Below are 15,509 nucleotides of genomic sequence, written 5' to 3' on the forward strand. Positions count from 1 at the left end.
AGTGAACGTCGGTGAGGTTTACAGGAGAAATCGACGGGTTTCAAAACGGAAAGGAGGAACAGCCGTCGTTGCTAAACGTTATCTTTCGGTGCTTGTTAAATCACAGCGAAGAGGTTAGAATACTAGACGTTGACTCGACAATTTTCTTACGCTTACTAGGAACTTTGGTTGCGTTCCGTTACGAGCAGGCGAGCGGACCAGCGAGTTAAACAGCTGATGCTTCGACGACACCGGCGAAATGTCAAAGTCCAAGCAAATCGTAAGTTATCTGCCGCTAAATGACCAGTGATCACCAATTACTATGAATATTTTGTTCAATTATAGAGGAATCATATTTCATTCAGAAAATTGCTCGTTCACGTCACGGAATACCGAAATTTTTGCATTTTACGCGGTGACATTCATGTAACTTACTAAAAGTTCCCAGACACGAGTTGTATTGAGTCTCGCTTTTTTGTTTTTAATTTAAAACTGTTCTAGTACTGATATAGCGACGCTTTAAATAATATGAAAGTAATACTAAACATTTAATGTTATAAATGCCATTACATTTATTATACTATTTCTGTTTTTATTTAGTATTTTATTTATTATTTAATTTCGTATGTAATTGTTAACATTTATGAACTTATTATGAATGTTTTAAACATTATGTTATAAAAATTAAATTATTATACAGTTGTGTTACAAATGAAATACTTATTAATGTTTATTTTTATAAAAATGAATGAAAGTAAATACAAATATTAATTAGTATTAATATAAATTGGACCTTGAATTTTGATAAGTAGAAATGAGACCATTATAAACATTTAAATATTAAAAGTCATAATAGATAAAAATCATCATATATCATTCATGCTTCTTTATAGACACTACGTGTTCAGTCTTCAGAGGGAACAAAACGAGTAGATGTCGAGCCATCTGATACAGTCTCTCGTTTGTTTGAAAAGGTTCATACTTACAGTATTAATAAATGGTGTTCGTTTACCTGTCATACAGATTTATTAACCTCCTGTGCTTTTAGGTTTTTGATACCTTTGAATTAAATAGTTTTGGATTTGGACTCTATAGGCAACGAAATCATAAAGATGAAATTATATCTTCTCCTAGTAGAACAGTTTCTGGAGTTGGTCTTTCCCATGGAGACATGTTATACTTGGCTCCGCTTAATGGTACACAGATATGGAGCATTCCATCGACTAGCAGTGCTTCTGTTAATAAGCCTCAAGGTTTTTGTGAAGTTTTCATATTCGATTCCCCTTTTCTTTTAAATCGACCAATCTTACAACTGATTGCTTTGTCTTAGAACCAGGACCAACCGATGTAGCTGGACCAACAAATCGAAACAACAATGGGTCTAAATCTGTACCTAATATAGTTGAAGATGAAGTTGACGAACAATTATGGAAACTTGATGGTAAAATACAAAGAAGACGGGACGAAAAACTGTAAGCAAATGTAAACGTAAAGAAATCGTTTGTGGAGGGTGATTCATAGCATGCGGTCATAATTTTGAAGATGAATTAAACTGTGCTTTGTCATCCCTAAAGTTATGCCTTCTCGGTATGAAACGCCCTGTATAGAATTAAATTCTAACTGAGAATTTGTTTTCAACAGATGTAGACACGGTGGAAACGGATGTTGTGTTCATTGTTCTCCTTTAGCACCTTTCGATGAAGTTTACCTTAAGGAACAAAATATAAAACACTTGTCTTTCCATTCATATCTCAGGAAGCTCACTGCAGGTGTCGATAGGTACGTCATCGTTTACATCTGGTTTTGTGCTTCGTGTATAATCTGTGCATCTTTTATAGAGGGAAGTTTATACAATTAGATGACATAAGCTGCCGTATAAAGACTGGTTGCAAAGATCATCCTCCTTGGCCGCGAGGCATTTGTAGCAAATGTCAACCGAATTCTATAACTTTGAACCGTCAAACATATCGTCACGTGGACAATGTTATGTTTGAAAATCCAACATTGGTCGAACGATTTCTCAATTACTGGCGTGACACTGGCCTCCAACGTATTGGATATCTGTATGGAAGATATGAGATTCACACAGATGTACCGTTAGGGATTAGAGCTGTTGTCGCGGCCATTTACGAGCCGCCGCAAGTAAGTGTACGAAATAGAAAATAAGCGATGGTAAGGTGATTATAGTCGACGGTAGAGAAATAGTGAATTTCTAATTTCCCTTGACAGAATAAGCACGACGTGTGATTTCTTTTGTAACTCGCGTAATATACGATTCCACTGTTTCCTAAGCGTCGACTGTATACGATGAAATCAGAGGCTGTAGCATTACGAACATAATTTTAGGAAAGTGCAAAAGATTCTATACGACTTTTACCAGATGAGAAAGCAGCATTAGTGGACGAACTGGCTCAATTACTTAATTTAAAGAAAGTTGGATGGATCTTTACGGATCTGCTAGCTGATAATGTCAAAAGAGGAACGGTAAATTGACTCGCAATAATTTGCATTTCTTTTCTCTTACAAAAATCAACTCATTCCCTTAATTAATGGCATCAGTTTCATTTATTCAGGTGAAACACACTCGAAACGTAGAAAGTCATTTTATGTCTGCTCAAGAGTGCATTATGGCTGGACAGTTTCAAAATCAGTTTCCAAATCCCTGTCGTTTTTCGCCGAGCAATTATTTCGGCTCAAAGTTTGTTACCGTATGCGTGACTGGTAAGTTGTTTGCACTACAATACTGTAATAAAATATTTGCTTGAAAAGTAAATTGTCCGATGGTGGTTGCAGGGGATGCTAAGAATCAAGTTCACATGGAAGGTTATCAAATATCAAACCAATGCATGGCATTAGTACGGGATGGCTGCCTGGTCCCTACGAAAGACGCTCCAGAATTGGGCTATGTAATTGAATCCAGTGACAAACAATACGTTCCAGATGTCTTCTACAAGGTGAGTACAATAAGAATTTCATTTCAATCTATTTGTCGAGTTTCCCTGCTTCGAATCAAAACGGCAATCCAGTGCTGATACACCTCGTGTAAATGCATACTGTGCCCCGAATACACGCGTGTCACTCTAATAGTCGCACACACCGTATTGTTAACGTGTTACGCCGTCCAGCGTAAAAGGGAAGGTGAAGGTGATGCATATTAACTTGTACACGAGTGAAAGAGAAACAATTTATAACCCAAAAGAAAAAAAAGAATATCGATTGATTAAAAGTACATTGAAATTGGGCAACGAACTTCGTGTTTCGTACATGTATAATGGAAATAATAAAACTGTTCAAGCGAGTGCACTACGGCTATGCGGTTTCCGTAGGCTGCAAACAAAATGATCCGTAAACTTTTTTCGTACTTTGTAATTGGATGATTACGCCTTAAACTTACGCGGAAAGGGATGAGTGAGAGAAAGACGAAAGTAAGGAGAGAGAAAAAAAAAATAATAAAAAGATGGAAAGAAAAAAACAAGGAGAAAAAAAACAGAAAAAAGTTATCGAAACTTTTAGCCGCTCAACCGTTTAATTCGAACGCGAGGAGCAAGGTAAACCGTCGGTTGTTTCTTTCTTTTTGAATCGATATTACAAGCTATGCGTTGTGTTTGTTACCTCATCACGTTCATAAAAATATATGTAGTATATACGCGCGCGCGTGGGTATATCGTGTGTATACAGGTGGGCTTTCTAGCTTCGCTCGGGTTCTCGCTCGATGAACATAGAATTTCAACTACGTAATCTAGATGTCGAAAGTTCCCCCCACCCCAACCCCCCGACAATTAAAATGGTCTTTTCAATTCGTTTCCGCGCGATCGGAAACGTAAGAAATTCGTTCGAGCTCCGACCACCATCCCCCCCCCCTCTTTCGATCGTCATATACACGTCGTTTTTTTTTCTTCTTTTTTTTACGCAAATATTACACTCTAAACGGCGATTGTTATGTTTATATCCGGTAATGCGGTGGCTCGCCCGCAGAACGCGTGATTATCAGCTAATTAACAAGTGTTAAAACTTTCAAGTTCAACATCGAATGAGGCTTTCTTCGAAAAAGGCATATCCGCGACGAGGGCGTGCAATTCATCTTCTTTGCTTTGTTTTTTTTTCTTTTCTTTTCCTTTCTCTTCCTACGGGAATACGTGTGAGTGCGCGACTGTTTTGCATACGCGACGGGCCGATTCACAGTGCACACACACACGCGCACGCACTCTTTTCGAGTCGACACTACACACACATACACACAGCAGACACTCTGTTCGAGCCGACTGGAATGGGGACCTTACGAGGATTTCAGACACGATTAGTACATAACGCGTTACATTATATATATGTATATATCGTGGTACTTCGATATAGAGCATCGAGGAATGATTTCGTTTTTTTTTTAAATATATATATATATAATCCGCTCATTTCCGTTCGTTTCTTTTTTTCTTTCATATCTCTCTCTCTCTCTCTCTCTCTCTGATTAGACGACGAGGCTTACGATCTACATAGTAGTTTTGTAGTTAGGCCTTTTTTTTTGCGTACACGTTTTCGTATGTTTGAGATCTAATCCTTAAATACAAGGTATAGGTTCCGCGACGGCCTACGTGTGACCACCGGGGCGCGAAATGGAACGAAAAGGGAGAAGGAGCGTTCGGTTGCACGCGAGTCGTGTTCGACAGGAACTATTTTTCGCGAAGTTTCCCCGACTCGCCGTGTTGTGTCGCTTCGTCGCGCGTCATCGACTCCGTTGTTTCCCTTTTAGCTCCTTATGACCGGGATTCATAGTCACTACTTATTCTTAAGCAGATGCTTAAGTCCCCAGTTATCAATGTATAGATGTATACGTATGGACTACACATTCATAACTGGGGACTTAAGCATTTCTTTGGGAATAAGTAGTGACTATGAATCTCGGCCTATGTGTCTTGTTTTTTTTTTTTTTTCAATTTCCCCAACCCCCCCATTTGGAACGGAACAATACGTGATCTCGTTTTGATCGGACGACACCACGGAATTGGCCCTTTTTTTTATTTTTACGCACCTACGTATCGTTCGGTTAAACTTCTAAACGACCTGCGTGTGTATATATATTTATATATATATGGAATCACGATTTTTTGGACTTGTACGAAGTCACGCGCGTTTTCTCGGTTATAAAACGAAAAAAAAAAAAAGTTCCCGCCAGTTACGTGTTTATCCCTTTTTACAAATATATGAATGCATGTGTATATATACACATACAAGTTTGCCCTCGTACATATTTCTCATCTACACGCGTCCTTCTCTGTGTGTATGGTGTGTATGTGTGTAATTTTTTTTTCCTTTCTTTTTCACTACCTACGACCCTAAAAGATTATCAGAGCGCCCACCGCAGAGGGAGCGCGACACACAAGTTTACTTTTTCTCGCGCACGGCACTTTTTTAAATCCCGCGCGATATATATTTATAACCCCCCCCCCCCAATCATCTCTATCAACTAATACGTAGTAGCAATAACGCTGCTTGTGATAGCCAAAAATAAACGTCGAACTTCTTCTAAAAACAAATTGTCGTCCGTACAGCTAGAAGTCGTATCGATATCACGATCGATCTGTGTTGAGGTACGTATTTTTTTTTTTTATCATCATCATCGATCGTCGTCGTTATTGTAGATACAGAATCTTATTTGATTCCCAATCAATAGCAAAATATGGATCTTTATTTCTTCTGTCTTCTCTTATGCGTCCACGTTTTAAAAATAGATTCAACATCTTTAGAATTACTATTGGTTAATAGTTAATTAAATTGTGTGTGACTCGTAACCGGAACGTGTGGTTTTTCGCGATATTTCATTTGGAGAGTATCGGTAGGTCGCGACAACGGTGGCCCTTCCGTGAGGTTATATATATATGTATATATATATATATAGTGTAATATCGGTGTCGCGTCGTTTACGTCGGATAGATATCTCCCTGTGTGTATACATGATTTTTCTTTTCATTTCGCTTAAAACGTACCTAGATCCCCATCTCGAACGTAAGGGTTCATCAGGATGACACCGCCCCCCACCCCCCCAATAATCTCGCGACTCGGACAAAAATTTTTTTCAGTTATCTAGAACGGGTGAAACGTGAAGTATACGGGGCACTGCTCGATGACGCGTGCCCGTCGGTGTATACTAACCGCGATAGCGTTGCTGTCGTTACAATTTACCGCATTTCGTTATTAGAATATTCTTCGTAGGCTTGCCGGTCTGATCGCCGAACGTGGATATCTTCTCGACCAGCTCCAGACCCTCGACCACGTGACCGAAGATCCCGGTGAAACCGCGCATCTCTTGCAGTATTATACGAAACTGCGAGCCGACCATTCCCAGATTGTCGTGTCGTTTCTGCGTACGGCGCATCCCAACCGCGCCGCGAACCGCCGGGAACTTGGTGTCGTCCGGCATGAAGTAACCGTCCTCGAATATGCTACGTCCGCCTCGGCCGTTGTTCAGCTCGAAGTCACCGGTGATCACGGACTCGCCCTCCCAGCACTGAAAGATCGTGCACCCTTTGTAACCGACCCCGACCTCGCCGGTCGCCAGTACGCTGAAATTCTTGGCCATCTTCGGGGCTGCGTCTGGCCTCACTTCTATCACAATACGGCCGTGCGGCGATCCGTTCACCTCGATGTTGAAATAATAGAGGGGATAGGGGTTCCCCGGTCCGCGAAGCGAGCCGGCTATACCGCTGGACGGTGGTTGCGTGGACGTATGGACGGTGACCAGACCGCCGCCGCCGGAGCCGACTCCGTCCGGTATGAAGGTCGATTGTTGTTGCTGATGCAGCATGGCGTTCGGTGGCGCGGGCGGAACCGATTTAACGGACGGCGAGCCAGGCGGGATTAGTAGTTGCTGCTGCGTCACCGGCGGCGGTGGGCCTTGGTGCACGTGAACGGAACCCGGCGGCACTTGTTGGGGCTGCATCATGCTCGAATGATACTCTATGGAGCCGTTCTGCATGTGTTGCTTGCTGACCACGTGCCTCGAGTACAGCTGCGACATGCAATAATTCGCGAGGAACAGTATCGGGTTTTGCGAGGCCGCCAAATGATTCGGTAAACGGCCCCCGTTGCTAGCCCCTTGCGAGACGATCGGTTCGCCAGTGTGAATACCGGCCAGAGCTTGTTTCAGCAGCGCGAAATCGAACACCACACCTGAGTTCCCGATCAGATCGTCCAGCTGGCACTGTAGCATCATCTCTTGGTACTTCGACTGTAATCTCTGTTTCTCGATGATCAGCTGCGAGTGCAAACTGTACACGTCGCTCGGGCTCTCGATCATCTGCAGGCTGGCCTTCGCTTTGCCGAGCGTTTCACGCGCGTCCGTTATCTCGGGAAAGTGGCTCCAGCCGTTCTGCAGATCCGTCTCGACGTGCGTTTTCAACGTCACGCAAGCTTCCAGCACTTTTATCAGGAATTCACGTTGCTGCATCGCCAGTCTTTGGATTTCCGTCGACAGCTTCCCCATAGCAACTAGCTCCAATTGAACCTGCGCGTGCACAGAACCACAATCCACCATAAAATGCTTGTTCGCAAGATATTAGGGGATAAGGGGAACAAAAATCTAGGCTCTATTCTCTGAAACTCACTACTGACTGCTAGGGGATGGGGGAACAAAAATCTAAGCTCTATCCTCTGAAATTGACTACTAACTGTTGGGGTATAGGGGAACAAAAATCTAGGCTTTATTCTATGAAACTCACTACTAACTGTTAGGGGATGGGAGTAGCAAAAATCTAGGGTCTATCCTGTGAAACTTACGTCGGATATGAGTTGTTCTTTGGCATCGGTTTGCGATTTAATCTGATGGGCCGGATGTTCCTGTGGTGTCGCACATGCCCTGCACAGCGCCGTGCAGCACGTCGCGCACCATAACGCCAACGGCATTCCGTGCGTGTGGCAATTCTCACTCTGCAAAAAAAAAAAAAAACAATCATTATTAATTCGATACACCTTTTCGGACTACATCGACGGGGATCGTTGTTGATCTTGAAAGAAAAACTATCGGCAGGCCTTATAACATAATCCTGTTACTGTCAGTACCCCGATCACGATACGGCTTCACACGGTTGCATGGTATGTTCTTTACCCATTTGCGTACGAGCATGCGATGTGAATAACCCGGGGCGACGAACTCAAAAACCTCCAGGAATTTCGATATAAATTTATTTTCCGGAATTTCTCGTTAATTGTACCTTTCTCTCCTTGTCGTTGGTCTTCCCGGACGTGTTGTTCGTCGTGATCTTCAAATGGGACAGATTGTTCGCCAGGGCAAGGAGAGACGAATGGGTCGGCAACGCGTCGGGCCCTTGGTCCCCGAGGTCCGTTCGCTTCCAACAGTGCGCGCAGAACAGCTCCCGTCCTTTCAACAGATTGTTCTCTATGCACCGCAGGCAGAAGTAATGTTTGCAGCTAAGGTATTTCGGGCATTGTTCCGCGTCGTTGTACTTCTGCTTGCAGTAACTGCAAAGCGTCAGTTCCTCTAAATCCGTCAGTACGCTCGGATCCAGCATCTGAAATGTGGCCAAGAGAAAAAAAAAAAAAATTGTTTATTGAAAAATCTATTTTTACCACCGTTCTACGCGTGTCTGTTTTTCGCAGCCGACGGATTTATGTCGATGTTCCCATTGGCAATGGGAGAATATTTTCACTGAATTCTGCTTAACACACAGCAAATACTGTAAGGGTCGTGGCTCAACGTCCCTACGCGTAATAACAAGACGGTTACACCCGTGTTTTCTTTTCATCTTTCTTTCCTCTGTCGAGTCTCTCACTTTTTCACACGAACACGACTTTGTAGAATCGAGGAATCTCAATTCAAGTATCACGAACATTGTGTTTATACAATTTCGACATACCGAGTTTTGTGTCCCCTAATACCGTGTATTTATGTTTAATTAACGAAACATACGAATTATCTAGTAATCTCGTTCATACGTAACACTTCGCATTGTACAAAACAAAAATACTTAAAAAATAAACAAAAACCCGTTTCTATTGAACGACGCCGAGGGCAGAGGGCCAAACACAAGGCGGGAAAACAATGACCGTAATCCATACAACTCTCCGTTTGTGTCCCGTATGTTACGTTTACGTCGTTTGTAAAGCTACAACGCGATAACAACACCGTGTTCAGGTTATACGTATCGCGAGGCCACTGTTTTCTCCACGCACGGAATTCTCACGTTCGCACAGAGGTTAACCTCTTTTCTTTTTTACCCCGACGAAATATCGGCATCACGGTATAATTATGCAACAATTCAACCGGGCACCGAGAGAAGGGAACGCAAAAAAGTGACATTTCATACGGGACCGCGCATGCGTACGAAATCCCGCCAAAACCTAACGGGTCGTGGGGACAGTCGATGTTGTGTTGTGGTTGGGATTTACCATTTTCTCCGGGGCAAAACCGTTCGAAGCGAGGGACGGCAGACGGGCAACAAAGGTGGACGTGTGAACTGGACACATTTTTATGTCTTTTTTGTTTTTTGCGAAACAGTTTTCGGAAAACACACACCACGGTATATACGCGCAACCGACAAAACGCCCTCGAGTCCGTATGATGTATGGATTCTCTTGCAGCTATCCGCGGGAATATCGTGGTTCGTTCTTGCTCCTACCATCTCGAACGTTACCCGTCGTCGGACACACGCTTGCTTTTTCTTTCTCTCCCCGTCTGTCACAGTCCTTTACTCTTCTTTCATTCTCTCACTCTCTCTCTATCGCTTTTACGTACACGATATATATATATATACACGCACACTGCTTTTTTTCAGATTCACATGCGCGCGCGCACACATGTATATATATATATATATATTACACACACATATATATGTATATTATATATATACATACACGCGCGGCTACTACACAGAGACACAATCGACTGTACGTACAATTTTCCTTATCACCCATACAAGGAACGCGTGCGAGCTGATACATAAAAGAGACGCATACATACATTTTCTCTCTCTCTTTCTGTCCCGTTCTCACGAACTCACTCACTCTCTCTCTCTCTTTTCATCTTGTTTTCCCGTACGGACTGGTGTGTAGTGTAGAGGACCGTAAATGCTTTCCGTACCGTGTATACGTATCGTGATAGTCTCCTTGCCGCGCGATGGAGGCTGATCGTTGGCACTCGTCACTCCCAACGTGTACCGTGAACACGAAACTTGTATTCCGTAACGTATCCCTCGGAATCTACGGATTCGAGTTTTAATTTACATCGGTGAGGAATTTCGAGACGGTGCGTTCTATTGTTGTGTGTATTCCCGTACGCAGGGAATATCGAGCACCCCCGGGGACGTTCGTGTTCTCTCTCTCCCTCTCTCTCTCGTGTCGCCGCTGTCCCCGCCGTGTGTGTGAAAGCTTTTTAACCGAAGCCCTTTTGTACTTTTCACGTTACGTGTTTACGGTTATCGAACGTCGTGAGTTATTATGGATAACATAACGGACGACGCGCCGGTAACGCGGCGTTACTTCAGTCTTAACTCGTGCGAACGTTTTGCCACATCATGATGTTTGGTTCACTAAACTAACCACTAGCATGGCGGCGACGACCGACCGACCGACCGACACACACCAACAGCGCGCGCTAGTCGCTTACGCTGTTGCTCTCTCTCCTCTCCTCTCGTCCCCAGTATAGTTCACCCCTTCCACGCGGAAATCCCGAGCGCCCTGTCTCTTTCTCTTTCTGCCTTTCTCCTCCCTCTTTCGTTCGACACTTTCGGGTCCACTCGTGGCAGAACGACGGGTGCCGGTGCCGTCGTCTGCGGCTTCTATCACTGCGCGCGCATATTCCCCCCCCCCCAATGATTGTGTCGGGAACACGAACATTATGGACCGGCCTTCATAATCCTTCTTGTAAACCTCGTTATATACCTGCTGGAACCAACCAATCAAACGGCCAGAATATGGTGGTCTCCTCCGACGCCAGCACGTGTCAGGGCCGTTTCCGCTCAACTATTTTCAGCTACTAGAGAAGCGCGCGATATTGGAATTGTTTTTTTAAACAGGCCGCACGGAGACTTTATAATTTATGTTATGATACGAAGAGAGTATCGGAAATGAATTTATTAAGGAAGTATAGTTATGTTGGAAATAAAATGATATTATGATTCGATGTGGTTGGTTTCATTTTCTTGTTGTTTTTATTAGGAAAAAGACTCGTATGGAAATGAAGTGTCGAGGCTAGCAAGACCTTTGCCCGTAGAATATTTATTGGTAGACATACCTGCGTCCACGCCACTCACTCCACAATTTACTTTTTATGTTAGCGAAAATATCACTCCATTCCCAATTGAAAATAGGTATGTATTTTGTATAGATGGAGTCTTTTGATTACCTTCCTTTGTACAGATTAAGTTAATGCAAAGTTTAATCTCAGGCACATTGATGGACAAGTTCAAGATTTTCATTCCCTTTGTTCTTATATGCAACAATTTACTCCAGAACAATTTCTGGAGGCAACTTCAGATTTTCACTTGTTACTTTTCATTGCGACAATGGACATATTTCCAATAAAGGTATAACCACTCTTCAAAAATTCATTTCACTAAATGATAAGCTTGTTATTGTACTAAAATATACATCTGATTTTTTAGGATCATATGTTACCACTGTTAGAAGCAGTTCGTGATAAAGACAAGGAAAAAGCAATAAAATGGGCTCGTTCTGAGCATTGGGCAAAAGTAGAAGAACTTTTCTCGGCAATGTCACCTACAGAACACTCACCTGAACCATCATCGTTCAATAGTACCGCAAGAGTGCCATCTTCTTCAGTGGCTGCAGGAGGTACTGGGGTTGGCATTGGTACTGGTACACAGCCAGCCGCAAATCCAATTCCAGACGAGGAGCTTTGGACTTGTTCTTATTGCACTTATCTCAATGCAGTAGAAACTATAATGTGCGAAATGTGTGGTTTGCCAAGGTATACAATATAACAAACTGTCAATACTATATTGCTTCTGTATGCATTTAAGGGTGTTATCCATAAGTTGCTACTTTAATTCCGTAGGATGTGATGCATACTCTGTCCTCGCGGATGTAACAATTGTTTTCTACGTATCTTTGGCCTTATTTATGAGTGAATAAAAAAAAAAAGAAAAAAAATATTTTTCACAGAAGTATGTTCTCCAATTTTCCTCGATATTACAATCCTTTAGTAGACATTCGTTTGTGATTCTTGTAAAGATGCCAACAATAACAACTGGTTTTCTTCAAATACATCATAAATATACTGTAAGTTATTATGTTTAGACACATATTAACATCAATTCTTTAAAATAAGGAATTTATTATAAAATACTTGTAGAAAACGAAGGATCTTAGTTTGTAAGCTATCATAATTCTTATATCTTGAGAAAATGAAATAAAAACGTATAAATAAATAAATAAACTATGTTTAATCTGGAAAATTATAATGTCACCATAGTATTATGTAATTAAAAAAAATAATTGGCAGAAGTTTAAATCATAATGTATAATGTTTATTTTAAGAAGTTGTATCAAATTTCCAACAAAATTTTAGTGCCATTACTGACAAATTCAATTGGATATACAATGTTTTGAACTTTTCTACAGAAACATCATAGTTTCATTAATAATTTAAATCTTATTTTAACAATATAAATTCTTTACAACTGATTCTAGATACAATAGAATCAGTTAAACTAGAAAGAATCAGTTCATCTTTATCAATTTTATATGTCTTCTTAATTAAATCGACATCTGAAAATTCATATAGTCTTGAAAGCTGTGTTTGTTCTCCTTTAACAATATCCGTAAGTGCTTTTGATAATGATTTTTCATCATCCATTTTGTGTATCTGTGCTATCAATATATTTTTATCATGATCATTAATACCAAATTCCGCTAATGAACGTGATATGTTCTTTGATATTGATAAATTAAATAAAAGTTCTGTGTATACACTCTTTGTAGTAAGTTGACACATCTTTTCATTGACCACAGCTTTATTGGCGGCAACTAATACTTGGAAAGGATCTACTATTAGTGCTGCCTTTATAGCAGAACAACAAAGTTCACCATTAATAACTTTCGCTCGTACTTCTTCAGGATTTTGCACATTCGTAAATAAATATAATGTACAAAACATTTCTGTTGCTGCATCTAGTGGCACAGTATAGGCATCCATTTTTTATCGGTTGATTTACAAAAATAAATTGTTACTCTTGATCCCAAATATTGTTTACATACAATGTAGCAAATTCCACAGTTACATTCATACTAAAATATCTACATGTATATTTTTATGTAACATATCAACAACATAACCGCCTGCAGTTCCAATGTAAACTCTGGTAAACTGTAATTGCAGACACACTGTACAATTCTAGAGACAAAACAATGTGGCGCCCCCTTTAAAGCTCTACCACCAGGGGGCTATAAGTAGATTCAAATACACACTATTCATTGACTCTTATTTAATTTTCTTATCTGAGAATTTATAACTTTTTTAAAATGTAATTCAGTGTATGATTTTTATAATTCAAATTTAAAATTGTGCAATCTATATTTTTAGACGACAAGTGAAATGTAACTCTAATTAGTTCAACGTTGAAACGTATTTTACAATTCAAAATTGCACTAGTCTTCGTGTCATAATTTAATTATTTTACTTAAATACGCTTTATTTTACTTAAAACCATTACCCTCATTTTGAAAATAACGTAATTAATTAACTATACAATATAAAATTAACTGTACAATTTTAAAAACGGGACCATGCAATGAAATAATAACGACTGAACATCAAATAGATCTATATACATACATATGCATATCAACCTTAAATTCTGCTGTGACTCAAAATGTAATCGTTAATATTGACAATCAAATTTTAGAAATCGTAAACATAATTTAGAAATATCAACCTAAAAATTTTAGTGTTATCTCAAAATTATGTCCGACGATGGTTCGTGTCGGTCTGTGTTGGGTCAGCTTTTCGACTACGGTAAACATCGTTCCTATTTTCGTAACACAGGAGAACCGAAGTATTTTCCGAAATTTTTTGGATAATTTATTATTTATTTAGTAAGTGGAAGTAATGCCTGGAACGTCAGTCAAAATAAACAGTCAGCATGTCCTTCGAAACGTAAAAAGTTGGAAGAAGAAGATAGAGCAAGGCAAAGATTAGCAGAAGGAGAAGGATCAGAATCACAATCTTCGGAGGACAAATCGAAGGATTCTCACGATGACAAATTACCATACACACCTCCTAGTAAAATGTGTCCAACTGTGAAATCTTGTTGCTACATTAAAATGCAGGTAAATAGCAATGTCTTGTCTCTTTGTATTATCAAGATATTATTCACTAAATAATTTCGTGATAATAATATTCATTTTGACAAAAAATATTTTTATATATTGCAAATATCTACCTCGAAGATTGTTCTTATACGAACAATCAATGTTGCAGATATAGTAAGCGAGGGAACTTGGATAATCTGAAAATTTGTATTTTCTTTTAACTTTACAAGTTTTTAGACGATCTCTATAAACATTGGAATTTTTGAATTACCAATGTTCTCTTAGGAAAGGTAAATATATCCTCATTTACTTACCACCACGCTCAGTGCTTCTCAACAAAAGTACGAATTACTACACAATAGTTGAGAGACACTGCAGGAAACCAGGAGGTACGAAATAATGGCGGGAGGAGGGGAATATTTATCCAGTAGGTGTTTACATACAGTTTTCTATTTATAATCTATTCAAAAGCTGGCATAATTTTAAAAATACCAGATCACACCCAATATATTATATACAAACTATTTTTCATTAATACTATTTTTTCATAAATTCAACAGTATTACCGAGAAAGTCAAAAGTTTGTACTGTTTCACTAATATTTTTCTTAGTTCTCCAGTTCTCACCAGATTACTAAAACAAACAGTGGATTATTAATTCGTAGATATCTAATGATTCATACCCAGATAGCACATAGCGCCCAGACGCCTTGAAGACGATTTAAAGGCGCCATAGACCTAAAATAGCCGTAAAATAGGCGTCTTCAAGGCGTCAAGTGTTATCTGGGTAGTCGAAGATTAACCAACTGATTCTCGTAAACCCAAGAATATTCCAAACGGGAATTATTTACAGGATCCTTGTGCACCTTGTTGCTGCGATACGAAGCCGAAGCTGCCGCCTTGTCCGCCCAAATATGGTCCTCAAGAACCACGTCGGCCGATATGCGGTTGTGATCTTTGCCAGAAAAATCCTGACAACGACAGATGTTGCGACAGGAATAGAGGTTTTCGCGGTATAAGCCTCGATCCAAGATACTTCGAGAAAGCATGAATATGAAAATACTTTTAAAGAAATATAAAATTACTAAATAAATTATTAAATAAATTGTACATGTTATTTTATTATTAATTGCACCAGTAAAATTAATGGTAAAATACTTTTCTTGGAATCGAACGATTACTTAGGATCGGGATGACGGCACTTTACCGTAGCCAGAACAAACTTAGACGATGCGTTAAACCGTTAGG

The 15,509-nt window shown here is 40.2% G+C and overlaps 4 protein-coding genes across 4 annotated transcripts; 2 read left to right on the plus strand and 2 right to left on the minus strand.

Annotated features, from left to right (window-relative positions):
• The first annotated feature begins 185 nt into the window (after positions 1 to 185).
• On the plus strand, positions 186 to 12,007 carry LOC107185606 (nuclear protein localization protein 4 homolog). The gene is made up of 12 exons (XM_015573330.1): positions 186 to 259; positions 873 to 953; positions 1,028 to 1,232; positions 1,310 to 1,451; positions 1,621 to 1,758; positions 1,818 to 2,121; positions 2,326 to 2,463; positions 2,553 to 2,700; positions 2,773 to 2,933; positions 11,149 to 11,300; positions 11,378 to 11,516; positions 11,595 to 12,007. The coding sequence occupies exons 1-12, from the start codon at positions 239 to 241 to the stop codon at positions 11,931 to 11,933; spliced, it is 1,968 nt and encodes a 655-aa protein (XP_015428816.1). The 5' UTR covers positions 186 to 238; the 3' UTR covers positions 11,934 to 12,007.
• LOC107185604 lies at positions 5,923 to 10,814 on the minus strand. The gene is made up of 4 exons (XM_015573323.1): positions 10,073 to 10,814; positions 8,184 to 8,501; positions 7,750 to 7,899; positions 5,923 to 7,477 (listed from the first exon to the last, which is right to left on the minus strand). The coding sequence occupies exons 2-4, from the start codon at positions 8,499 to 8,501 to the stop codon at positions 6,146 to 6,148; spliced, it is 1,800 nt and encodes a 599-aa protein (XP_015428809.1). The 5' UTR covers positions 10,073 to 10,814; the 3' UTR covers positions 5,923 to 6,145.
• Positions 12,008 to 12,604: 597 nt separating the features above from the next.
• On the minus strand, positions 12,605 to 13,324 carry LOC107185602 (EKC/KEOPS complex subunit TPRKB-like). The gene has a single exon (XM_015573321.1). The coding sequence runs from the start codon at positions 13,145 to 13,147 to the stop codon at positions 12,605 to 12,607; it is 543 nt and encodes a 180-aa protein (XP_015428807.1). The 5' UTR covers positions 13,148 to 13,324.
• A 590-nt stretch (positions 13,325 to 13,914) lies between these two features.
• On the plus strand, positions 13,915 to 15,312 carry LOC107185498. Its single transcript, XM_015573191.1, has 3 exons — positions 13,915 to 13,966; positions 14,048 to 14,280; positions 15,115 to 15,312. Exons 1-3 carry the CDS (start codon positions 13,915 to 13,917, stop codon positions 15,310 to 15,312), a joined length of 483 nt encoding a protein of 160 aa, XP_015428677.1.
• The last annotated feature ends 197 nt before the right edge of the window (positions 15,313 to 15,509 follow it).

Source organism: Dufourea novaeangliae, unplaced genomic scaffold (genome assembly GCF_001272555.1).
Source record: "Dufourea novaeangliae isolate 0120121106 unplaced genomic scaffold, ASM127255v1 scaffold48, whole genome shotgun sequence".
In the NCBI taxonomy this organism is placed as follows: domain Eukaryota; kingdom Metazoa; phylum Arthropoda; class Insecta; order Hymenoptera; family Halictidae; genus Dufourea; species Dufourea novaeangliae.

Bases quoted from the DNA above. Each gene is read 5' to 3' on its own strand.
- LOC107185606 (XM_015573330.1), top strand. From the start codon at position 239: ATGTCAAAGTCCAAGCAAATC. The intron at 954-1,027 runs GTTCATACTTAC...CTGTGCTTTTAG, and splicing joins TCTCTCGTTTGTTTGAAAAG to GTTTTTGATACCTTTGAATT. The intron at 2,701-2,772 runs GTAAGTTGTTTG...TGGTGGTTGCAG, and splicing joins TGTTACCGTATGCGTGACTG to GGGATGCTAAGAATCAAGTT.
- LOC107185604 (XM_015573323.1), bottom strand. From the start codon at position 8,501: ATGCTGGATCCGAGCGTACTGACGGATTTAGAGGAACTGACGCTTTGC. The intron at 7,900-8,183 runs GTACAATTAACG...TTTTTTTTGCAG, and splicing joins CCAACGACAAGGAGAGAAAG to AGTGAGAATTGCCACACGCA. The intron at 7,478-7,749 runs GTAAGTTTCACA...GTGCACGCGCAG, and splicing joins AAGAACAACTCATATCCGAC to GTTCAATTGGAGCTAGTTGC.
- LOC107185602 (XM_015573321.1), bottom strand. From the start codon at position 13,147: ATGGATGCCTATACTGTGCCACTAGATGCAGCAACAGAAATGTTTTGT.
- LOC107185498 (XM_015573191.1), top strand. From the start codon at position 13,915: ATGTCCGACGATGGTTCGTGTCGGTCTGTGTTGGGTCAGCTTTTCGAC. The intron at 13,967-14,047 runs GTAAACATCGTT...TTATTTATTTAG, and splicing joins GGGTCAGCTTTTCGACTACG to TAAGTGGAAGTAATGCCTGG. The intron at 14,281-15,114 runs GTAAATAGCAAT...AATTATTTACAG, and splicing joins GTTGCTACATTAAAATGCAG to GATCCTTGTGCACCTTGTTG.